Consider the following 24,780-nt stretch of genomic DNA (forward strand, 5'->3'; position numbering starts at 1 on the left):
CCAACAAGGCTGGGGCCAAGACACAGGACACAGCACTCTCCCAGATCTAAACATTTAACCTGCCATTGGGGCACTAATTCAAGACCCCTATCAACCCACCCTACTGAAAATTTCCATCTGAATGTATGTCCTGATAAGCTCCAGAGAAATAAATGGGAAAATATAGGGAAAACAAGTAGTTGGAGGGGCTGGAGTGATAGCACAGAGGTAAGGTGTTTGCCTTGCATGCAACCAACACAGGAAGGACAGCTGTTCAAATCCAGGCATCCCATAAGGTTTCCGAGCCTGCCAGGATTTCTGAGCACAGAGCCAGGAGTAACTCCTAAGCGCCACTGAGTGTGACCCCCCCCCCCAAAAAATAGCCAAAAAAAACAAAAAACAAAAAAAAAAAACCAACCAAGTATTTGAAGTCTTTAAACTGTTTTGGGGTCAATATAATTGTTAAGTGTCTATGTGGTGCCAGGGGTAGAACCATGGACTCCATGTAGAAGTACGAAGTACTCTAGATCCAGTCATTTGAAGTCATCTGTGGAGCCAAAATTTTTGTTGGTTTGGTCTGGTTTGGTCATACACAAGTAATCAGGAGTTATTCCTGACTCTGCGTTCAGGGATCAATCATTCCTGGCAGGCTTGAGAACCCATAAAGGATGTCAGGAATATAACCAGGGTCAGTCACATGCAAGCTAAGGCCCTATCTGCTGTATTATGGCTCTCAGCACTCCTTTTAATTTTAATTAAGGTATCATGGGGCAAGCAGTTGATCCAGGACCAAAGGTGGTCGGTTCGAATCCCGGTGTCCCATATAGTTCCCCGTGCCTGCTAGGAGCTATTTCTGAGCAGACAGCCAGGAGTAACCCCTGAGCACCGCCGGGTGTGGTCCAAAAACCAAAAAAAAAAATAAGGTATCATGATTTACAAAGTAATTCATGACTAAATTTCAAGTATATTTATTTTCCTGTCACACCACCGATTGAAGTCAAACAACAGAACACGTTGCCACTTCACCCAAAAGCGATGTTATTATTACTCTGCCCTTTTTTGACGGCTCAGTGGGTCACTAGTGAAAGGCCCAATGAGTGCTTTTAAAAGGGTTTCAAGTATATTAGTTTGACGCTAATCCCTTCACCAGAGTCCACTCCCTCTCCCAAAGTCCTGTTTCCCCTTCCAACAAGTACCTGTCTCTACAACACTTTTTTCTCCCAATTTTAGGCACTGTGCTCTATTTACAATATGGTTACTGATAGGGTGCCATGCATAACTACTACCTTCTAGCACCACCTTCACTGATCACCCATCATTTAGCACAAGGCAAACTGAATTGTGATCTGGAAACGTTTTAATGAAACCATGACAGGATCTTTAATTCACCTGTTTTAGGGACTGGAGTCACAATGGGTAAGGCGCATGTCCTGTGCATGGCTGGCCTAGGTTGAGTATGGTCGGTCACGTGAACCCCACAAGGAATGATCGAGTGCAGAGTCAGAGCACTTCCAGGTATGGACTCAAAAAACTGTTGTTTTACAGTGTTTCTCTTTTTTTTTTTTTTTTTTTTTTTGACCGTGGTCCCTTTCTAACTTTTATTTCCTTCCTGATGGCCCTTAAACCATCTTTTTTTTCGGGGAGGGGGTTGCTTTTGGGTCACACCCGGCAGCGCTCAGGGGCTACTCCTGGCTCTATGCTCAGAAATCACTCCTGGCAGGCTCATGGGACCCTATGGGATGCCGGGATTCGAATCACCGTCATTCACCATGTAAGGCAAACGCCCTACCTTCATGCTATCTCTCTGGCCCAAGCCATAATCATTTCTGCTATTTCCACCAATGATCTCCTTGAAATACTCTGGAAGCCCACAATGCGGTACAAAAGTAACCCTAATCTATAAGAGGATATATTAAGCTTGGGGTCCTTTTTCCTTTTAAGTTAAATTATGTTCCAAGCAAGTGCCAGAAGACCAAGAAGTTACAGGCCTAACTTATACTCTTCTAGTCTTCAATTCCCTGGAAAAAGACAATCTTCATAGAAGAATAAAAATAGACAAGAGGCTGGGGCCGAGCAGATAACAAGTGGTAGAGTGTTTGCCTTGCATGCAGCTAATCCAGGACAGACGGTTGTTCAAATCCCAGCATCACAAATGGTCCCCTGAGCCTGCCAGGGGAAATTTCTTTTTTTTGTTTGTTTGTTTGTTTGTTTGTTTGGGTTTTGGGTCACACCGGCAGTGCTCAGGGGTTACTCCTGGCTCTACGAGCAGAAATAGCTCCTGGCAGGCTCGGGGGACCGACCATATGAGATGCCGGATTCGAATCACCGTTCTTCTGCATGTAAGGCCTTACCTCCATGCTATCTCTCCGGCCCGCCAGCGGTAATTTCTGAGCTCAGAGCCAGGAGTAATCCCTGAGTATCGCCAGGTGTGACACCCACCCACCCACCCACCCACCCCCCCCCCCCGCACAAAAAAAGACAAGAGGAAGGCAAAAATCAAATTAAAATGTTTAAACACTTAAAAAACAAACTTTAATGCATCTGTGTACAATACATTTCCTGGGAAATATAAAGCATAACTTTGAAACTTAAAATCCAGGATGTGCTTTTGGGTCACACCCGGCAGTGCTCAGGGGTTACTCCTGGCTCCATGCTCAGAAATTGCTCCTGGCAGGCAAGGGGGACCATATGGGATGCCAGGATTCGAACCAATGACCTTCTGCATGAAAGGCAAACGCCTTACCTCCATGCTATCTCTCTGGCCCCAAGGATGTGTCACTTCTAATGAATAAGTACATGGGTTTCTTTATGAAATGAGGAATATGGTATAAAATTGACTGTAGTAATGACTGTACAATTTTGTGAGCACACTAAAACCCAAAATGAAAACTTGAAACAAGTGCATTGTATTTCATGTGAACTAGATCTCAAAAATTATTAAAAGGTTTAAAAGCTGTAACTTTGGGCTCTGGGGTGGGTTTCCAAGAGAAGACCTGGGCTAAGTTGAATATCGGTCTGAAACCTGACATCAAGTCAAGACTTTGCACCTTCCTGGCAGGGCACACCAGGCAAGTGGGTGAGCAATGGAGTTTGGCCAGCAACCTACATAGAAAAAGTGTTGACATAAATTCACGGTGAGAAAAGGCCCTAAAGAACAGAGGAGGTGGCTCTTGAACAGTCACTCTAAGACCCTGCAAACGGAAATAACTGCTTAAGTTTCCCTTTCAGAGTAAGACAAGGAACTGAAGGCATCTCTCTGCATTCAAAAGTCCTTCACTCCTTGCCTCAGGAAGGGCCTGGGCTGAGTCATGATGGTTCTTCGGAGCTGTGTCTGCACTGGTCCCAGAACTTACCATAGGTTCATTCTTAAAAAAAAAAAAAAAAGCCAAAGGGAACCCCTGAGTCACTCATTAACAATCGGGGCCAACACCCCAAAGGGAAGGGAGGGCTGATTATACTGTACAGGTGAAATCCAGTGCAAGGGACCGGGCGAGCACAGAGCAGAGTTTCACGATAACTGCAACGAAGGCAAACAGCCAAGTGGCAGCAAAAGACGTGGATCATATTGATTCATTAGGCCTTGGGTAGCTAAAAGTTCGTGACCCCCTGAAGCCTAGGTGCCCAGCCCCACACTGCCCACTGCCAGCGAGCCAGGGGCTAGCCCGCCTCCACTCACGTGGGCCCCAGATCGTGCCACCCTCCCTGGGCAGGCAGGCAGAAACTGAAACACAATTCAATTCAAACTTTTATTCAACGCCGGCGGTGTATATAAAAGCTGCATACACCTTTGGACTCCCTGGGCCTGGCCTATGCCCTCTAGGAAGAGCTGAGCTCATGCTCCTGTCGAGATCCATCTTCCCTCTTGCAACTAATGCTGTCCTCCTTAATCCGGGGGGTGGAAAAAAAGATCTCACCTCTAGCCCCCCAAAAAATTTAATAAAATAAAACCTACATGCAGGCCCGTGCCCTCTAGGAAGAGTTGGGCTCATGCTCCTGTCGAGATCCATCTTCCCTCTTGCAACTAATGCTATCCTCCTTAATCCGGGGGGTGGAAAAAAGATCTCACCACTGGTCCCCCAAAAAATTAAATAAAATAAAACCCACATGCAGGCCCGTGCCCTCTAGGAAGAGCTGGGCTCATGCTCCTGTCGAGATGCATCTTCCCTCTTGCAACTATGCTGTCCTCCTTAATCGGGGGCGTTGGAAAAAGTCTCACCTCTGGCCCCACAAAAAAATAAAGTAAATCCCACATGCAGGCCCATGCCCTCTAGGAAGAACTGGGCTCATGCTCCTGCCGAGATGCACCTTCCCTCTTGCAACTATGCTGTCCTCCCTTAATGCGGGGGGTGGAAAAAAGATCTCACCTCTGGCCCCCCAAAAATTAAACAAAATAAAACCCACATGCAGGCCCATGCCCTCTAGGAAGAACTGGGCTCATGCTCCTGTCGAGATCCATCTTCCCTCTTGCAACTATGCTGTCTTCCCTTAATGCGGGGTAGAAAAAAAATCTCACCTCTGCCCCCCCCAAAAAATAAAGTAAAACCCACATGCAGGCCCGTGGGCTCATGCTCCTGTCGAGATCCATCTTCCCTCTTGCAACTATGCTGCCCTCCTTAATCCGGGGGGTGGAAAAAAGATCTCACCTCTGGCACCCCCAAAAAAAAATTAAATAGCTTCAAACCCACATGCCTGACTGCGGCCTGCAGCGAGCTGGCACCTGCGGGAACCCCCCAAGCCCCTGGCCCGGTTCTCAGCCCTGCACTAAAGGTGACTGTGACTTGCCGCCCGGGCCCGCGAGGCCGCCCTGACCTCCCCGCCCCGTGCACGAATGCAAGCAGGCAAGCATGCACGCGGCCGGCCCGGCCCCACTCACGGCGTGCAGCGGTCGCTGTACTCGTTGGCGATGGTCTCGATGCCGCCGGCGCGCGCCACGGCCACGTAGCAGCTCTGGAAGCCCAGGTCTATGCCCACCACCGACATGGCGCCGGTTCAGCTCGGGCTCGAGCCCGGGACCGGCCGGCGAGACGGGACACCGAGCCCGGCGGGGGCTGGCTCGCACGCGGAGAGCGGGCGGGCGGGCGGTGGCGGGGCCGAGCGACCGGCCGGCTTTCTCCGGCGAGGACGGCGGCTGTTCAACGAGCCGAGCGCCACACGGGTCCTGGACCCAAAAGGAGACTCTCTCCCCCTCTCGGGCCGGTTCCGGCTTAGCTGCCGCAACCCGGGGTGCTGCCGGTAGCGGGGGCGGAGAAGATCTCGAAAGATCTCGTGCCGACGAGATCCCAGGCGCGGGGCGAGAACTGCGGACGCCGGGCAGGTTCTCGCGAGACTGCGGCGCAGACGCCGCTCTTTATTTGGAGCCCGCCCCCACCCACGTTACGTAGAGAGAATGTCAGAGTCACGTGAGAGAATCCGCGAAGGCGATTGGGCGAAGCGGGAGGAAGGGGCGGGAGGAGGAACCTGCGCGCAGAAGCTGCGCACAGAACCCGCGCCTAGAACCCGCCGCCGCCGCCAACGACGTTATAGCGCCTCCTCCTCTTCCTTTCCTCAATAATTTGAGGAAGTGCTGTGGGCCCAGTCGGTCTGTTTGGATCTCAAAGAAATATCATGGGGGGATGTCTCCTGCGGACCCCCCCACTTCTTCTGTGTCCTCTGCTCTTGCCGGGATAGGTTGGCCGGTAGAGATGGCCGCCGATGGAATCCGGCCTCGGAACTAGGCCTTCTTGGGTCGGGCTCTGGCAAAGTCACAGACAGCGCCCTCTGCGGCCAAGCGGGGCATTGCACCCAAGCTCCCTTCCCCGCCCCCAACCTGTTTTTTTTTTTTGGGGGGGGGGTGTTCAAACTGGCTTTGCTTCACTCTAGCGCAGTGCTTCTCAATTCTTTTCTGTCATGCCCCCCTAGGAAGAAGTCGTTTTTTCGCGACTGTAAATAGTATCTTTATTAAAAAAAAAAAACTTGAACCTGCAAAAAAAAAAATCTATAAAATAATTTGAGCTGATTTTTTTTAATCCGAGGTGATGTCTGGATGAATGTCTGCAATAGCACGTTTTGCAATGCAGAGCTTTTCGAAGCGGGGTTTGGAAGCAGATCACAGCAACTATCAGCTCCTGAGATATACAGAAACATCAACACGGGCCTTAGTTGTTAGGACAGTGTTGGCCGAGATCAAACGCGCCCCCCTTTACAGAGCCTCGGCCCCCCATCCCTGAGGGGCACGCCCCACTATTTGAGAAGCTCTGCAGGCTCCCCGTGCTTTGATTTCTGCCGTGCTCTCCATGGCTTGCCAGGCTCGGAACTAAAAGCACGGAGCACAGGCAGTTTGCAGGACTGCAGCTAGTGAAGCTGCAACTCCAGGGCACCAGACCGAGCAAGAGCTACTGAGAAAGAATGACGGGGTGTTGTTGTTCTAGATTAGAAGGGGAAGCCAGGCTTGCTGCCAAGCAGAGATTTTAGTAAGCGTTGCAGATAAGACGCTCAGATCTCACAAAAAGAAAATGGATCCCAGTCTCCGGTGATTTGTCTTCTCTTGGAAATAGTTATTTTACGATTCTACTTTGGGGGAAGGCCCTGCTTGCCAAAACCTTAATAAGTCTTTGTAAATCTGAGAACCACATATTACACGTTACTGGAGGAGACAGTGGACAATTGAAAAATCTCATCTCTGGGCTAAAATAATTAAATTGAGCCACTTAAGAAATAAAGCACTGCCTAAAGCCACGATTGTTTGCCCTTAAATTTACAAACTGCCCCTTAGTTTTTCTCATTTTGACTAACCCAATCCTTTTTTGCACCTGGGGAGAATGGTAGGAAAGGTCAAGGAAAAACCCTGTTTGGACACCCAGGTTATTAGCATTATTCACTACTGGCAAGGTGAAACAAAAGTCTCTTGATGGATATATGAAAAGGAAAGTTTGAGGCAGAGTAAATCAATTATCTTTGTAATACAAAAAAGTACATATCTTTTAAAACATTTTAGTGACAGAGAACAGCAAGTAGGGTGCTTGCTTATGCACACAGGGTCCTTGATTTGATTCCCAACACCCACAATAGTCCCCCAAACTCATCAGGAGTGATCCTTGAGTGCAGAGCCAAGTATGGCAAAAAAAAAAAAAGATTTACAATATAATAGTTTTAGGGCTGTTGGTTTTGTTTTGGGGGCCACATCTAGAGAAGCTCAAGAGTTAATCTTAGCTCCTCTCTGGGATCACTCCTGATGGTGGTCAGGGGACCATGGGATATGGACATCTTGGTTATGCTCTGGAGGGACCACATGGTATACTGGAGATTGAACCCAAATCCATCCATGTAAGACAAGCACCTTACCCATTGCAATCAGTCTCCTGCTCCTTCATGGTTATTCATAATAGTTTGAATCATACAGTGTCCCAACATCAATCCACCACCAATGTGAAAATCCTCCACCAATGTCCCCAGATTCCCACCCACCCAATATCCTGTTTCTTTAACAAGCACACTATTGTTTTCTTTTGTTTTTGTTTTAGGGCCACACCTAGTGACGCTCAGAAGTCACTCCTGTCTTGGGGGACCATATGGGACGCCAGGGGGTCGAACCGGGTCGACCTAGGCTAGTGCTTGCAAGGCAGGCACTTTACCTCTAGCACCACCACTCCAGCACCAACAAGCACAGTTTTAAGTTTGGTTTTTGTATTTTGGGTCTCATGCTTACAGTGTTGTTGGTTCTGTGGTTTACATATAGGCTTATACCACCCATTCACACCACTCAAGTGCCTGAGACTCCTGACCCATGCCTCGGTTATCTTAGAATTTGCTAGGATCAGAGTTGACTGAATCAAAAAGGAAGAGAACATACTTGACATGTGCCAGGCCTTGGACCTCACACCCACCTCACCTCTACCCCTCACACTGCAGCAACAATATAGCACCTTGGATTTGATCCAGTGCTCAGGCCCACTCAGGACCCACAACATCACTGGGTATAGCCTCAATAAAAATTTAATTTGGGCCCGGAGAGATAGCAGAGCGGCGTTTGCCTTGCAAACAGCCGATCCAGGACCAAAGGTGGTTGGTTCGAATCCCGGTGTCCCATATGGTCCCCCGTGCCTGCCAGGAGCTATTTCTGAGCAGACAGCCAGGAGTAACCCCTGAGCATTGCCGGGAGTGGCCCAAAAACCAAAAAAAAAAAAAAAAAAAAAAAAAAAAAAAAAAAAAAAAAAAAAAAAAAAAAAAATTTAATTTAAAAATTCGTTAAATGGGCCTGAGGAGCTGGAGAGATAGCATGGAGGTAGGGTGTTTGCCTTACATCCAGAAGCATGGTGGTTCAAATCCCGGCATCCCATATGGTCCCCAGTGCTTGCCAGGGGCGATTTCTGAGTGCAGAGCCAGGGGTAACCCCTGAATGCTGCCAGGTGTGACCCAAAAACCAAAAAAAAAAAATTAAAAAATGGGGCCTGAGCAATAACACAGCAGGTGAGGCATTTGCCTTGCACCAGGCCAACCCAGGTTCAATCCCCAGCACCCTATATGGTCCTTCAAGCCTTCCAGGAGTGATTCTGAGTGCAGAGCCAGGACTAATGTCTGAGTACCACAAGGTGTGGCCCCTCAAAACAAAACAAAATTGTTTATAGAGACCAGAGAGGTAGTATAATGGGTAAGACACTTGCCTTGCACAAGCAAACTCAGGTTTGATCCCCAGCATCCCTGTGGTACCCCTAGCCCCCTAGAGGTGATACCTGAGCTCAAAACCAGGAGAAACCCCTAAGCACCGCTAGGTATGAAACAAAAACAAAAAAATTGTTAATGGGGCTGGAGAGATAGCACAGCGGTAAGGTGTTTGTCTTGCACACAGCCAACCCAGGACAAACAGTGGTTTGAATCCCAGCATCCCATATGGTTCCCCAAGCCTGCCAGGAGCAATTTCTGAGCACAGAACCAAGAGTAATCCCTGAGCATCGCTGGGTATGACCCCCACCCCCCGAAAATGTTAAATAAAAATGTATTTACTTACTGAGCCATGTATGTAGTTCAGCAATAGAGCGCTTTCCTTGCGTCGTGAGGTCCGGGGTTTAATCTTTAGCATAGCAAAAAATAATTTACTGGGGCCAGACAGGTAGCATGGAGTTAGGACATTTGCCTTGCATGCAGAAGGACAGTGGTTTTGTTGTTGTTTTGTTTGTTTGTTTGTTTGTTTGTTTTTTCTTTTTATTTTTTTTCGGGCCACACCCGTTTGATGCACAGGGGTTACTCCTGGCTAAGCACTCAGAAATTGCCCCTGGCTTGGGTGGACCATATGGGATGCTGGGGGATCGAACCGCGGTCCTTCCTTGGCTAGTGCTTGCAAGGCAGACAGACACCTTACCTCTAGCGCCACCTCGCCGGCCCCAGGACAGTGGTTTAATCCCGGCATCCCAAATGGTCCCCCAAGCCTGCCAGGAGCGATTTCTGAGCATAGAGTACTGCCGGATGTGACCCAAAAACAAAAAACAAAACAAAACAAAAAATAATAATTTACTGATAATCATATCTAGCTAAGAACAACAACCTTCTCCAAGAACCACAAAATTTTTTTAGTTTCTCTTTTGTGTGTGTGTGGTGTTGTTGTTGTTGTTGTTGTTGTTGTTGTTGATGGTTTGTTTGGGAACCATATGAACTAAAACCAGAGTTTTGTGTTCAGAGGTTGCTTCTGGCTCTGCATTCCTGGCAGTGCTCTGACCTCAATTTATTTTATTTTCCCAATAATAACCAAGGCCAGCTTGACCAAAAGCCAATGAGTACTTCACTGTATACTCAATAACAGATCAAAATTCTTCAATGGTCTTTGCAATTCTCTTTTAAAACTTCTTGAACAGGAGCCAGAGAGATAGTACAAATTGCTGAGCATATACTTTGTCTACAGGAGGCCCAGTCTTGATCCTGGCCACCACATAGTCCCCTGAGTACAACCAATAATAACCCCCTCAACAGCTGGAAGTAGGTCCCCCAGCAAACCCCCCCCCCAAAAAGAAAATTTGTTGAGCAAAAAAATTCCAGAAGGAGATTATTTAGATTACTATCTAAAATTATTGGTAATGTGTTTGCCTTGCAAGCGCTAGCCTTGGACAGACCACGGTTTAATCCCCTGGCATCCCATATGGTCCCCTGAGCCTGCCAGGAGTGATTTCTGAGCTCAGAGCCAAGAGCACTCTCTGAGCACTGACAGGTGTGGCCCAAAACAAACATAAAAAAAGAGCCCAGGAGATAATTCAAGAAGTGTAGAGCATGTGTGGATGGAACAATAGTACAGCATAAAAGGGTTTGTCTTGCATGTGGCAAACCCCAGCAACCCACATGGTCCCCCAAGCACCACTAGAAATGATTTCTGAGTGCAGAAGTCACTAATGCAGGAAAAACTCTAAGAATTACCAGATATGGGTCCGAGAGATAACATGAAAGTAGGGCATTTGCCTTGCATGCAGAAAGAAGGACGGTGGTTTGAATCCCGGCATCCCATATGGGATGAGCCTGCCAGGAGTGATTTCTGAGTATAGAGCCAGAAGTAACCTCTGAGCACTGCCGGGTATGACCCAAAAACCAAAAACCAAAGAAAGAAAAGAATTATCAGATATGACCCAAAAATAAACAAATAGCAACAACAACAACAACAAAAAGTAGAGTGCCTAATTAGCGTGTGTGAGGACCAGTTCAATCCCCAGTATCATGTAGCCCAAGAGCACTACTGTTGGATCCACAAACCAAACTGTTGGGGGCTGAAGAGATAGTAAAGTGAACAATACACTTGCCTTGCAGCAGTCAGCTTAAATTTGATTCACAGGACTGCACATGGTACCTGATCACAACCAGAAATATCCCTGGATTCTATTGAGCACCATCAAGATGGATCAGCCTCCATCTCCAGCACCAGTAAGAGTGGCCAATTTTTTAATGTTTAAATTAAAATTTTGAATGGCTAAAATGATAAATTTATATCATATGCAACCATATTTTAAGAGAAATATTTTTATTTTTTTTTGGTTTTTGGGCCACACCCGGTAACGCTCAGGGGTTACTCCTGGCTATACACTCAGAAGTTGCTCCTGGCTTGGGGGACCATATGGGACACCGGAGGATCGAACCTCAGTCCGTCCAAGGCTAGCGCAGGCAAGGCAGGCACCTTACCTTTAGCGCCACCGCCCGGCCCCTAAGGGAAATATTTTTATAATCTTATAAACCTCGACCAACCTTTTATTTCCTATTTATTTTATTTCCTATTTCCCTCCTATATAGAAGAATTTTGACAACAATCCTGTCTCTGTCCTTCTGGTTCAGTAAGCACTCGACAAACCCCAAGCTGCCCTAGCCTGATGTGATTAGAGTTTAGTCAGAAGTCACTTTAGGTTACAGTCTGTCTGCCTCAATACTGGTGGGTGGCCTCCTCTCTTTCAGCTCAGCTGACAAAAAGTGCATTTCATTCTTTTTATGTCCCATTTTCATTCCTATCTACCTTTTTTCCTGGGCTATGCCTTCAGTTAAAAATACCAGCAGTTCTATCAATCTTTTGAATGATTTGTCCTTCTCAAAATAAAATATAACTAACATCAGTCACTGAGACAACTCATCCTACTATAAATAGTTTCCTAGATCATCAAACTTATAGCTTAGGAGACTATTCTAGGATAGTTAAACACTGAGAAGTCAGAAAGAACAGTTATTTAAGAATTCTAGAGGGGGCTGGAGAGAGAGCACAGCGGTAGGGTGTTCGCCTTGCACACAGATCCAGAATCCCAGATGGTTCCTACCAGAGGCGATTTCTAAGCGAAGAGCCAGGCGTAACTTCTGAGCACTGCCGAGTGTGACCCAAAAACAAAAAATAAAAAAAAAATAAAATAAAGAATTCTAGAGAATATCAAGTGACAAGTTTCCAAGAAGCACCATTGTGAAGCAATATAACTGTCAAAATATTTAATGTTAGAGTCATCAAGTTTGGGGCACAGTTTTTTACTTTTAGCAAAGCATCTTGGGTATTTTTTTCCTCCTTCCCTTCATCATCACTGTCGTTGTTTATTGTAATGACCTAGGGTGGCATACACATCTAGCTGTGGTGCTCATATATTATAGTTTATTTTGTTTTGGGTCCATGTCTGGTGGTGCTCAGGGGCTACTCCTGCTTTATTGCTCAGGGCTCACTCACAGGGATGCTCAAAAGACCATGAAGTGCTGGAGATCAAGGTTCAAGCATACAAAGCCTACTTCCAGGTTCTTTTAGCCATTTTTCTGGCCCCATGCTTTGTTTTCATTTTAGTTGTGGCACTTGCACATATGCCTATTAAGAATCGTATTCTTTTTTTATTGTGGTGCTCATTAAGTTTTCCTGCAGTGCTTATACAGGTAAGCAGAGGATGTACGTCCAGGGCATAGTGCTTACATATATTTTAATGGTGCTCACCACACCCCTTTTTTGTTGTGGTGTTCATGCTCCTGGCTGTGGTGTGGCCAGGGATCACAGATAGCTGAGTTTTCAGGTTCATATTTAGTGCAAGGGGTGATACCAAGGGTTTTTGCTTGATTTGTTTTAGGCACAACAGGTATTTTTGGTTCTGTGATCAGGAATGACTCGCAACAGTCCTCAGGGGACTGGTACAATGCTTAGAGATCAAACCTGAGTCAGTTGATTACAAAACAAGCACCTGAAACCCTGTGCTATCTCACTGGCCCTTGTTGTTTGGGATTGAGCTTAGAATAGAGCTTGCAAGCATTCTAAAATGCTGAGTTCTTCCTCTAACTTTCAAAATTTGGATATTTTAGAAGAAAGAAGTTAGTGGAGAAATAGTAAAGCTGGCAAGGCACTTGCTTTGCACATGCACAACCCAGGTTCCTCCCCAGCATCCCATATGGTCTCCCAAGCACCACCAGAAATGATCCCTAATTGCAGAGTCAGGAGCAACCCAAAAACTAAAAAAAAAAAAAGAAAAGAAGGGACCAGAGCAGTGGAGCAGCAGTAGGACGTTTGCCTTGCACGTGGCTGACCTAGGACAGAGCTCAGTTCGATCCCCTGGCCTCCTATATGGTCCCCCAAGCCAGGAGCAATTTCTGAGTGCAGAGCCAGGAGTAACCCCAGAGTGTCACCAGGTGTGGCCCAAAAACAAAAACAAAACCAAATGAAAAAGGGCTGTGGGTAAGGCGAGTAAGGCATTTGCCTTGCACGCAGCCAACCCGAGTTCAATCCTCAGCATCCATATAGGATGTAACTTTGAGCACAGAACCAGGAGTAATCCTTGAGTGCCTCTGGGTGTGCCCCCCAAAAAAGGGGGGAGGAGGAGAACCAGGAGGAGAGGAGAAAGAGTGACATGAAGAGTTAAATTGCTAAATGCGAAGCTCGGGGCCCTGCAAACTGGCTAATTTTTGGAGAGCTTTAGCAGGTGATAAAGCTTGACAAAAATTAATTAATTTTAATTAATAAGTTGCTAAATTCCTGTCTCTGGTACAATGATTAAATCTGATTATAAGCAATCAGGAATATTTATTTATTTTAACTTTATTAAATAAATGTATTTATTATTAAATAAATAATTAAATTATATATATATTTTTTTTGTTTGTTTGTTTTTGGGCCACACCCAGCAGTGCTCAGGGATTACTCCTGGCTATCTGCTCAGAAGTAGCTCCTGGCAGGCATGGGGACCATATGGGACACCGGGATTTGAACCAACCACCTTAGGTCCTGGGTCAGCTGCTTGCAAGGCAAACGCCGCTGTGCTATCTCTCCGGCCCCTAAATAAAATATTTTTAATTATTTATTTATATACAGTGCTTGGATCTGAAGAGATAACATGATTAAAGTTTTCATGCCACTGCTTCATTCAATCCTCAGCACCTCTATAGTCTCCTGAACCCTGCTATGAGTAATCTCTGAGTGAAGAACCAGGAGTAAGCCCTAAGCACCGCCAGGTATTTGTTGGGTCCAGAGGAATGGTTCCAAGGCTCAAAGCACCTTCTTGCAAGAAGCTGGTCATAAGTTCAAATCTCCAGTGTCCTGCATATGCCAAAAGCAATCCTAGTAGCTCTGCCTCTGAGATCCCTATCAAAACTGATTTTGACCACAGCCCAGGTGTATGTGAGTACTACCAAAAAAGATACAGTGCCCCAGTAGGCATTGCAACCTAAAAAGAAAGATAATCAAGTACCACAGAAAGTACAATTCCCACAAGCACATGTACAAAAACAGGATCTATAGAAGCCCAAACCATGGTGAGCAACATGGCTGAGTGTGAGCCAATTGAAATGTGTAAACACCACAGCCAGGCAACTATGCAAGCCCTCGTCATCACAACATCAACAAATAAAAGGAGATAGGAATAAAGAAAAATAAATAAATCTGCATTGTTCATAGACTTTCCACCAAGAGACAAAAGCTTCTCAGTCTGCTAGGAATGAATAATGTTCCCTAGAACATTGTTCAGTAAAATCTTATCTTCAACTCTGGAAGAGCTTCCACAGCTTTTGCTTCATGAGAAAGCTCATATTTTTGTGCTCTCAATACCACAAGTGCTTTAATAACTCCTTTAATAGAGGACGGAGAGTTAGCACAGCGGTAGGGTATTTGCCTTGCACATAGCTGACCCAGGACCAACCTGGGTTCAATCTCCGACATCCCATATCATCCCCTGACCCTGCCAGGAGCAATTTCTGAGTGCATAGCCAGGAGTAACCTCTGAGTGCCAACGGGTGTGGCAAAAAAAAAAAAAAAAAACAAAACAAAAACTAACAACACACACAAAAAAAAAACCCTTTCTTTAATAACTCAAACTCTGTTAGCTCAGTAATATTAATACTTACCTCATCTCTAGCTTTTTGTAAGCCAGACATAGTGTGAATTGATTTTAATATCATTCATTTCATCTTCACAGCACACCCTTAAGCTGGAGACAAGCTTTGCTTGTCTCAGTATATGTCTCATATACATCATGCTCAGGTAATGTCAGACATCGTGCTGAGTGATTTTAATATCATTTGTTTCATCTTCACAGCACACCCTTTAGCTGGAGACAGATTTTGCTTATAGGAGCCCTATGTACAATGCAATGCATGAACCCTCAAATACCTCTAGGAGTAATCCCCTGAAAACTAAATTGAAAGTAACACCTAAGCACTGCGACGTTTGACCCCAAAATAGAATTAACAAAAAAGCAATATCCTTCAAGTAACTGTCATTTTTCAACTTTATAAATGACCTGATAAATTTAAGAAATGTGTCAGGGACCAGAAAGATGACTTAATGAACTGAACATGCATTTTTACATGCAGGAGGCCTGGGTTCAAACTCCAAAGCACAGGGCCAGGAATAAACCCTGAGCACCAAGTGTGTCACACACACACACACACACACACACACACACACACACACACAGGCTGGAAAGATCATACAGGAGGTAAAGCATTTGTTTCATAACTTGCCACTTCTTCTTTTTGGGGGGGGTTGTGTCACACTCGACGGGTTACATCTGGCAATGCGCTCAAAAGTCATTCCTGGCAGGCATGTGGGACAATATAGGATACCAGGATTCGAACCTGGGTCTGTCCTGTGTTGGCCGCATGCAAGGCAAATGCCTACCACTGTGCTATCGCTCTGGCCCCATAACTTGCCACTTCTGCTAATTCTCTTTGATCTCTGTCACAACATATGGTCCCACAACAACAGCCAGAGGATGCTCTTGAGCAATGAGCCAGGAATACCCCTGAGCATCATCAGGTGTGGCCCCAAAAAAAACTGTAAATAAATAAGTAAAATAATAAATATATGGTCTCAATATTGGTCTCCCACAACTTTATCACTTCTTTTTGTTTGTTTGTTTGGGGGCCATACCCAGAAGCACTCAGGAGTTACTCCTGACTCTATGCTCAGAAATCACTCCTGGCAGGCTCGGGGAACCATATGGGATGCTGGGGATCAAACCTAGATCCATCCTGGGTAGGTTCATGCAAGGAAAGCGCCCTATAGCTGTGTTATCTCTCCAACCCCACTGTATTACTTCTATAAGTCTATGTTCCTCATAAGGGTTAACTAAAGCAAATATGGAAAACAAAAAACAAGTCTAGAATATTTTCCTTCCTTTGAGTGTTTTTGTTATGTCTTGTGTTTTTGATGACTTGTGTTTTTGGTTTTTGTTTTGGGGGGGGGGGGACAATTTGGCCTCCACCCAGCAGAGCTCAGGGCTTATTCCTGGCTCTACTCACTTGGTAGGGCTCATGAGACCATATGGGGCACTGAAGATGGAAACCTGGTTGTCCACTCATGTGCAAGGTAATTGCACTATTTCTGCTGCACTATCTCTCTGGCCCCTGTATGTATTTATGTACTTTGGTTGAGTTATATTTTTAATCCCCCACCATTTTTAAGGCTTGATCCTGGCTTTATGCTCAGGATTCACATGTGGTAAACCAGATAGAACCACATGGGGTGCTAAACTTGGTTAGCTTGGAAGCTTGGTTGTCCACTCATGTATACTCCTGGCTCTGAATTATTTTTGGCAGGCTTGGGGGACCATATGGGATACCAAGGATCAAACCTAAGCCAGTCCCTTGCAAGGGGTTGTACTATGGCTCCAGCATCTTGATTTTTGTATTTTTTAATAGTCTTTCTCTAGAGAAGTAGTTCATTAGATAGTAGTAGATTAACATTACCATTTAAAGGTTATAAGGGGACATGGATGATGTAGCTCAGTATGTAGAATGCTTGCCTTGTATGTGTGGGATCTGGGTTCATGCTTAGCATTACCAAAAGAGAGAAGGAGGGGCCGGGCGGTGGCGCTAGAGGTAAGGTGCCTGCCTTGCCTGTGCTAGCCTTGGACGGACCGCGGTTCGATCCCCCAGCGTCCCATATGATCCCCCAAGCCAGGAGTGACTTCTGAGCGCATAGCCAGGAGTAACCCCTGAGCGTCACCGGGTGTGGCCCAAAAACCAAAAAAAAAGAAAGAAAAAAGAGAGAGAGAGAGAGAGAGAGAGAGAGAGAGAGAGAGAGAGAGAAGGAGAGAAAGAGAGGGGGGAGAAAGAGAGAGACTTGTATGGAATGCTTGTATTTAATTAAAAATAGAGTTTAAGAATTACTAGACTGGGGCCCGGAGAGATAGCACAGTGGCATTTGCCTTGCAAGCAGCCAATCCAGGACCAAAGGTGGTTGGTTCGAATCCCGGTGTCCCACATGGTCCCCCATGCCTGCCAGGAGCTATTTCTGAGCAGACAGCCAGGAGTAATCCCTGAGCAACGCCGGGTGTGGCCCCCCCCCCCAAAAAAAAAAAAACAACCGAAAAAAAAAAAAGAATTACTAGACTGGGGCTAGAGCAATGGTGCAGTGGTAGGGCTTTTGCTTTGCATGCAGCTGACCCAGGGTGAACCACAGTTCGATTCCCCAGCGTCCCCAGCCCCAAGCCAGAGTGATTTCTGAGAGCATAGCCAGGAGTAACTCCTGAGCAAAACCGGGTATGGCCCCAAAATTAAAAAGAATGAAAAGAAATACAGGACTGGGACTGGAGAAACAGTACAGCAGTGTATTGCTAACAGTCCACCCAGTTTTGATCCCCAGTACTCCAGATGGTCAACAAGATCCACCAGAAGTGATGACTGAGCAGAGAGCAAGGAGTAAGTCCTGAGCATTGGGTGTGATCCAAAAACAAACAAAAAAGAAATACTGATTAAGAAATAGAATGGGGCCAGAGAGATAGCATGGAGGTAAGGCATTTGCCTTTCATGCAGAAGGTCGGTGGTTCGAATCCCAGCATCCCATATGGTTCCCTGAGCCTGCCAGGAGTGATTTCTGAGTGTAGAGCCAGGAGTAAACATTGAGCGCTGCCAGGTGTGACCCAAAAAAAGAAATAGTAGAACATAATTTATTATCCTTGGGGCCGGGCGGTGGCGCTAAAGGTAAGGTGCCTGCCTTGCCAGCGCTAGCCTTGGACAGACCGCGGTTCGATCCCCCGGTGTCCCATATGGTCCCCCAAGCCAGGAGCAACTTCTGAGCGCATAGCCAGGAGTAACCCCTGAGCGTTACCGGGTGTGGCCCAAAAACCAAAAAAAAAAAAAAAAAAATTTATTATCCTTCCTTTTCCCCCAAGCTTTGGTCTCATTACAATATTTTACTGGTATAAAAATGACTGTTACGGTTTACTTCTAAGTCCAAGTTGGCTAGAATTCGATAGCTGCCTCACACTGTCTATCAAACTATTCCTTACATAGCCCTGCTATGAGCTCATCCTGAGATCTTTCCCCAAAGCCTTGGTGTTTTGCCCTTATTCGGACTGATCACACATATGCATGAGTTTGTAATGTCTATCAGCTCCAATCCTGTCCTTCTTTAAGGACAGGAGAGATGATGCATCAGGGAAGGTACTTGTCTTGCTTGTGACTGATCCAAGTTCAATTTCCAGCACTGCTAGGAGTGACACCTGAGCACAGAGCAAGGAATAAAACACTGAGTATGGTCCCAAAACAAAATAAAAACAAAACAGTACAAAACTGTAAAATGTGTGGTGAACAGTCAACACATATCTTCAAGCTATACAGCTGATACAATTAAGAAAATGTAGTAATCCCTTTACATGAGTTTTTTCTCACCAATAATTTTCCTGCTCTGACACACAACACCTTATGCTTTGGAGCCTCTCTCTCCTCTGGGCTCAGCTTCAGCCATTCTCACCTAGCAGCTGACAGTCGGGATCCACCCAGGCCTGCCCGTTGGTCTGGTCTGTTAAGAAAGAAATGTGCTCTGACTGCTCTGCCTGCTCTAGCCTGCCCAGTTTCTAAGTGTGGACAGGACCCCCATTGCCACCCCGCCCAAGCCTGAAGGAGTTCTCATGCTGTGTCACATATGATTTTTTTTTTCTTTTTGGTTTGTTTCTTTTGGGCCACACCTGCCAGCTAAGGGGTTATTCCTGATTCTGCACTCAGTAATTGCTTCTATTTGTGCTCAGGGGACCATGTGAGATGTTGGGGGATTGGACCTATGTTGGCCGCATATAAGGCAAACACTCTACCCACTGTACTATCTCTCCTGCCCCAAAAGTTTATTTTTTTTTTAATCCTTCTATTTTAAATTTCAAATTCTTCAGAAATCAGTATCATCTGGTCTGGAGCCCGTTCAAATAAATCCAGTTAATTTTCTCAGGACAGAATGCTTTTCACTTCTCAGAATCCAGGCCATGACTTTAAAGGGCCCTGTGCCTTCTAATAACAATTCATTTTTCGGATTTTCTGATTAAGAGGAATCGAGAGCATGAAGGCTGTTTCTGTGAAATGTAACAATGACGTTTGTGTGCTATTTTGCCCTCACTCTACTTCACAGCAAGGAACCCCAGTTGTTTTCTTGTTGATATGTAATGTTTAAATAAAATGTGAATTCAAAATCTAAATATATCACAGGCCATTATCAGTTGACACTTGTTTGCCAGCAGTGCAAGCCCAGCTGAGCAGAGTGTGACTAATACATTTTCCTGGCAGTGGCACAGGAATTCAGGCCTCTGGTCAAAGCTGGCAACAGCAAAAGCAGGCTAGAACTAAAAGTTACAGAATCTCCCTTACATTCAACACAAAGCCAGGTCTGGAAAAGGTGACCAAAAGAAGCCTCCTCAGGCATTTCTGAGTGTGACCCTATGAAAAGAAACCGAGGCTACTGCTTTTCTGTACTTTTATCTAGAGTCTCTTCTTTTGTAAGAGAGAATCATATTGATCAACTGGCATTAGCCTGTGGAAGAAAGGGAACTTCAGCTGCCAATCAAATATCGCAGATCCATATCCATCATATCTCTCTGATTTAGGAATCCTGGTTTGTTGGGAAATGCCCTCCCCTGTGAATAGAAGGAATGAGTTTCTGAGACCTGTCACACTTTGATTTGAGCTGCAAAATTAGCGGATGTCATCTTCCTCAAAATCTTTCTGTCCTGAGGCCAGAGAGATAGTGTAGAGGTAGGGCGTTTGCCTTGCATGCAGAATAAAGGTGGTTCGAATCCTGGCATCCTATATGATCCCCCAGGATCTATCCTGTCAGGAGCTATTTCTGAGCGTAGAGCCAGGAGTAACCCCTGAGCACTGCCAGGTATGACCCCCCCCCAAAAAAAATCTTTCTGTTCTTCGGGCCAGAGCGGTTGCGCAAGCGGTAGCGCATTTGCCTTACATGCACTAACTTAGGATGGACTGCGGTTCGATCCCCCAGGGTCCTATATGGTGCCCCAAGCCAGGAGCAATTTCTGAGCACATAGCCAGGAGTAACCCCTGAGCATCACTGGGTGTGGCCCCAAAAGGAAAAAAACAAAAAAAACCAAAACAACCTTTCTGTCCTTCATAAGAAACAGAGACTGAAAAAAGATGATGACTCACATTTGACAACTGTTATCTCTCTGGCCATGAGTAGAGATGTGATTCACATCACCCTGTATGTGATGGCTTAGGACTCAATGACCTTCCCTGACATGACTGTGAGCTTCTCCCCAGAGGAGTAGATGCCACTGGTTGTCTCTCAGAAATGAGGTGCTAGGGACCAGAGAGATAGCATAGAGGTAAGGCGTTTGTCTTGCATGCAGAAGGACGATGGTTCGAATCCCAGCATCCCATATGGTCTCCTGTGCCTGCCGGGGTCGATTTCTGAGCATAGAGCCAGGAGTAACCCCTGAGCGATGCCGGGTGTGATCTAAAAACAAAAACAAACAAACAAAAAAAGAAATAAGATGCTATGGTGCCAGGGAGATAGCACAGTGGTAAGGCATTTGCCTTGCACGTGGCAGATGCAGGACGGATGATGGTTCAAATCCTGGCATCCCATGCCTGCCAGGAGAGATATTTGAGTGCACAGCCAGGAGTAACCCCTGAATGCCCCCGGTGTGACTCCAAAACAAACAAACAAAAGAAATTAGGTGCTAGAGACCAAGCAGGCTCTGAGGACAGAGGCTTCTGATCTATTCCATTCTAATCCAATGTGTTCTTGTGGTTGAAAGAATATAAATAGGAGAATAAGGAGAATCCTTAAAGGATGAGAATCAGATACTGAAAATAAGATTTGGTATTTCATTCAGTCAGGATCAAGATGTGCCAGGAATTGAACCTATAGCCTCACACAGGCCGAACAAAAGCTCTACTAAGGTGCTACTTCTGTCACCTGAACAAGGATTACTTGACTCAAAATGATGAGGCATATAAATAGCAGCAGAGTCATGTTGTAAATTAGGGTACCCTTAGACTACTGCATTGGTGGATATTATTGCACAAACTCACCAAGAGACTGACAGATTTTGATTAAGCACATTTTACAGAGTTCTTCGAAAATAAACACTAGCTTTTCTTTTTTATTCATTCATGTCCACAGAGTGATTATAGTTGTGTTTAGGGGTACCAATCAACTCATTTGTCACTTATTTAGGAACCTTATGTATTAGTTTTTAATAATGTATATAAATTATATCTATATATAACCTATATGTATATGTAGATATATAGTTATATATTTATAACTATTTTGATGGGAATCCAATTTGGATCTCCTGTGTGCAAGATATGTGGTTGATTTATATATATATGTATATATATGTATGTATGTATGTATGTGTATATATACACACCAATTGGTCTACATTTCTGCTTCTTTTTTGTTCTTTTTGGGGGGGGGTCACACCCAGCAGTGCTCAGGGGTTACTCCTGGCTCTACGCTCAGAAATTGCTCCTGGTAGGCTTGGGGGACCATATGGGATGCTGTGATTCAATACACTGTCCTTCTGCATGCAAGGCAAATGCCCTACCTCCATGCCATCTTTCGGCCCTTCTTTTTTGTTTGTTTTGACTTGGTTTAATTTAGTTTGGCTTGGTTTTGGGGCCACACCCACCGGCTCTCAGGAGTTACTCATGACTCTGAATTCAGAAATTACTCCTGGTGCCCGGAGAGATAGCACAACGGCATTTGCCTTGCAAGCAGCCGATCCAGGACCAAAGGTGGTTGGTTCGAATCCCGGTGTCCCATATGGTCCCCTGTGCCTGCCAGGAGCTATTTCTGAGCAGATAGCCAGGAGTAACCCCTGAGCACCGCCGGGTGTGGCCCAAAAACCAAAAATCAAAAAAAAAAATGAAGAAGAAATTACTCCTGGCAGGCTCAGGGGACTATATCCGATGCCAGGGATCAAACCCGGGTCAGCTACGTGCAAGCCCCCAACATTTCTGCTTTAGTCAAGAAATGTTCTCAGTCTTTCTTTTTTTTCTTTTTTTTTTTTTTCTTATATGGTATCCCTAAGAGTAGTAGGAACTTTTTTCTGGAGGTTATAGAGATATTCCTCACTAATACTAAACTAACTAAATAATAATAAATGAAAATACCCAGAGAGATAATTCAATGGACTGAGCATATACTTTACACCCAAGAGCCCTGGATTCCATTTCCAGCACAGCTTGATCTCTGAGTACCACCAAGATGACCCAAGTATTGAGTGGAGAACAGATCCTTAGCATTACTGAGTGATGCTACATAAGAAAAGAGAGAGATAGGGCCGGGAAGGTGGCGCTAGAGGTAAGGTGTCTGCCTTGCAAGTGCTAGCCAAGGAAAGACCACGGTTCAATCCCCTGGCGTCCCATATGGTCCCCCCAAGCCAGGGGCGATTTCTGAGCACATAGCCAGGAGTAACCCCTGAGCGTCAAACGGGTGTGGCCCAAAACCCAAGAAAAAAAAAGAGAGAGAAACAGGGGGGCGGGTGGAGCAATAGCACAGCAACAAGGCTTTTGCTTGTATGCAGCCAACACAAGATGGCCACTGGTTCGAATCCCAGCATCCCATCTGGTCCCCCCAGCAGCCAGGGGCGATTTATGAGCACAGAGCCAGGAGTAACCATAAGCACCAGGTGTGGCCCAAAAACAAACAAAAAGAGAGAGAGAGAGAGAGAGTGAGAGAGAGAGACAAAGACAGAGACAGAGACAGAGACAGAGAAATGGAGAGAATAAAAGAAGTTACCACTTAACGACAAATGTAATTGGGACCAGAGCAATAACACAGCAAGTAGGATAGTTGCCTTGCACACAGCGACCCAGGTTCTATTTCCAGCATCCCATAAAGTTCCATGAGGCTGTCAGGAGAGCTAGGAATAACCCCTGAGCATTGCCAAGTGTTGCCCCAAAACAAAACAAAACAAAATGTAGTTGCTCAAAAAGGAAGTTATGATAAAACAAAAAGTATGCTAACATTGCTTAAGACAATTTAAGATTCCTTCCACAGAGGCTGGAGAGGCAGCTCAATGGACTAGAACACATATTTGCAGGAGGCCTGAGTTCAACTCCTGGCACACTTGGTGTGACCTTAGAAGCTAAAACAAAGCCAAAAATACAAAAAAAAAATTTCACAAGGCAAATATTGTTTTTGATATTTCGATTTGGGGACCCGCCTGGTGGTGAATAGCTCACCCAGAGGTTATTCTCAACTCCGTACCTGAGGGTTCTCCTAGTGGTGTCAGGAAACTGGTGATAGGGAACCAATCCAGGTCTCCTGTGTGCAAAGTATGTGCTCAATCCCTGAGCCTTCTACTCAGTCCTGAAATGTGTTGGTGTGTGTGTACACAAAGATCTCACATGCATTGCTGGGGGATGTATGCACCATGTGCTGGCATCAAAACCTGGTTCTCACATATGCAAAGAATGTGCTCTGCTATTTGAGTGACAGGCTTGGTCCTTTGAAAGTCCCAAGTTCAGTTATAGATACAAGAAGTCTACATTTCAAAATATAAAACTACATTTCTTTTCTTTCCTTCCTTCCTTCCTTCCTTCCTTCCTTCCTTCCTTCCTTCCTTCCTTCCTCCCTCCCTCCCTCCCTCCCTCCCTCCCTCCCTCCCTCCCTCCCCTCCCTCCCTTCCTTCCTTCCTTCCTTCCTTCCTTCTTTCTTTTCTTTTCTTTTTCTTGTTTTTGGGTCACACCTGGTGGCACTCAGAGCATCTACTCCTGACTCTGCACTCAGAAATCGCTCCTGGCAGGCACCGGGTACCATATAGGATGCTGGGATTCGAACCATCTGGATAAGCTGTGTGTAAGGAAAACGCCCTACCGCTCTACTATCTCTCTGGCCCCAAAACTAATTTTTTTAGTTTTATTGTTTTTTTGGACCACACCCTGTGACACGCAGGGGTTAGTCCTGACTATGCACTCAGAAATTGCTCCTGGCTTGGGGGATCATATGGGACACCGAAGATCAAACCAACATTCGTCCTGGATCAGCTGCGAGAAAGGCAAATGCTCTCTACCGCTGTGTTTTTGGTTTTTGGGTCACACCTGGCAGCGCTCAGGGGTTACTACTGGCTCTATGCTCAGAAATCTATGCTCAGAAGCAGGCTCAGGGGGGCCATATGGGATGCTGGGATTCGAACCAATGACCTTTTCCATGAAAGACAAATGCCTTACCTCCATGCTATCTCTCCGGCCCCAACACAACTACATTTCTTAACAGAAAACTTCAAACATGGGCCTGAGCAGTGGCGCAAGCAGTAAGGTATCTGCCTTGCATGCATTAATTTAGGACAGACCATGGTTCAATCCCTCAGCATCCCATATAATCCCCCAAGCCAGGAGCAAACTTTGAGCACATAGCCAGGAGTAACACCTGAGCGTCACTGGGTGTGGCCCAAAATGCAAAACAAAACAAAACAAAAATAATAAGAAAACCTCAAGCATCCCTTTTTCAACAAAATATGTGGAACACTTCATGAATTTGCATGTCCTTGCACAGATGCTGGGCTAGTCTTCTCTGGATCATTCTAATTTTATTATTTGTGCTGCTGAAGTAAGGACAAATGTCCCTTATACAGAGAGCTAAGGTAATATGCATTTGTATCTTTTTTTTTTTTT

At 45.6% G+C, this 24,780-nt stretch overlaps 1 protein-coding gene and 2 non-coding genes across 3 annotated transcripts in view; all 3 read right to left on the minus strand.

The window, feature by feature from the left end:
- The window catches only part of HSPA4 (heat shock protein family A (Hsp70) member 4), a 56,836-nt gene extending 51,758 nt beyond the window's left edge, over positions 1–5,078 (minus strand). Inside the window, exon 1 of the mRNA XM_049786723.1 lies at positions 4,853–5,078. Coding sequence (XP_049642680.1) covers positions 4,853–4,959 — 107 coding nt within the window. The 5' untranslated portion in view covers positions 4,960–5,078. The remainder of the gene's footprint in view (positions 1–4,852) is intronic.
- Positions 954–1,092, minus strand: LOC126029337 (small nucleolar RNA SNORA21). Its single transcript, XR_007502951.1, has one exon. It is a non-coding gene; the product is annotated as a small nucleolar RNA SNORA21 (small nucleolar RNA).
- A 19,541-nt stretch (positions 5,079–24,619) lies between the features above and the next one.
- On the minus strand, positions 24,620–24,723 carry LOC126029268 (U6 spliceosomal RNA). Its single transcript, XR_007502899.1, has one exon. It is a non-coding gene; the product is annotated as a U6 spliceosomal RNA (small nuclear RNA).
- Positions 24,724–24,780: the final 57 nt, after the last annotated feature.

The sequence above is a fragment of the Suncus etruscus genome, chromosome 14 (assembly GCF_024139225.1).
Source record: "Suncus etruscus isolate mSunEtr1 chromosome 14, mSunEtr1.pri.cur, whole genome shotgun sequence".
In the NCBI taxonomy this organism is placed as follows: Eukaryota; Metazoa; Chordata; class Mammalia; order Eulipotyphla; family Soricidae; genus Suncus; species Suncus etruscus.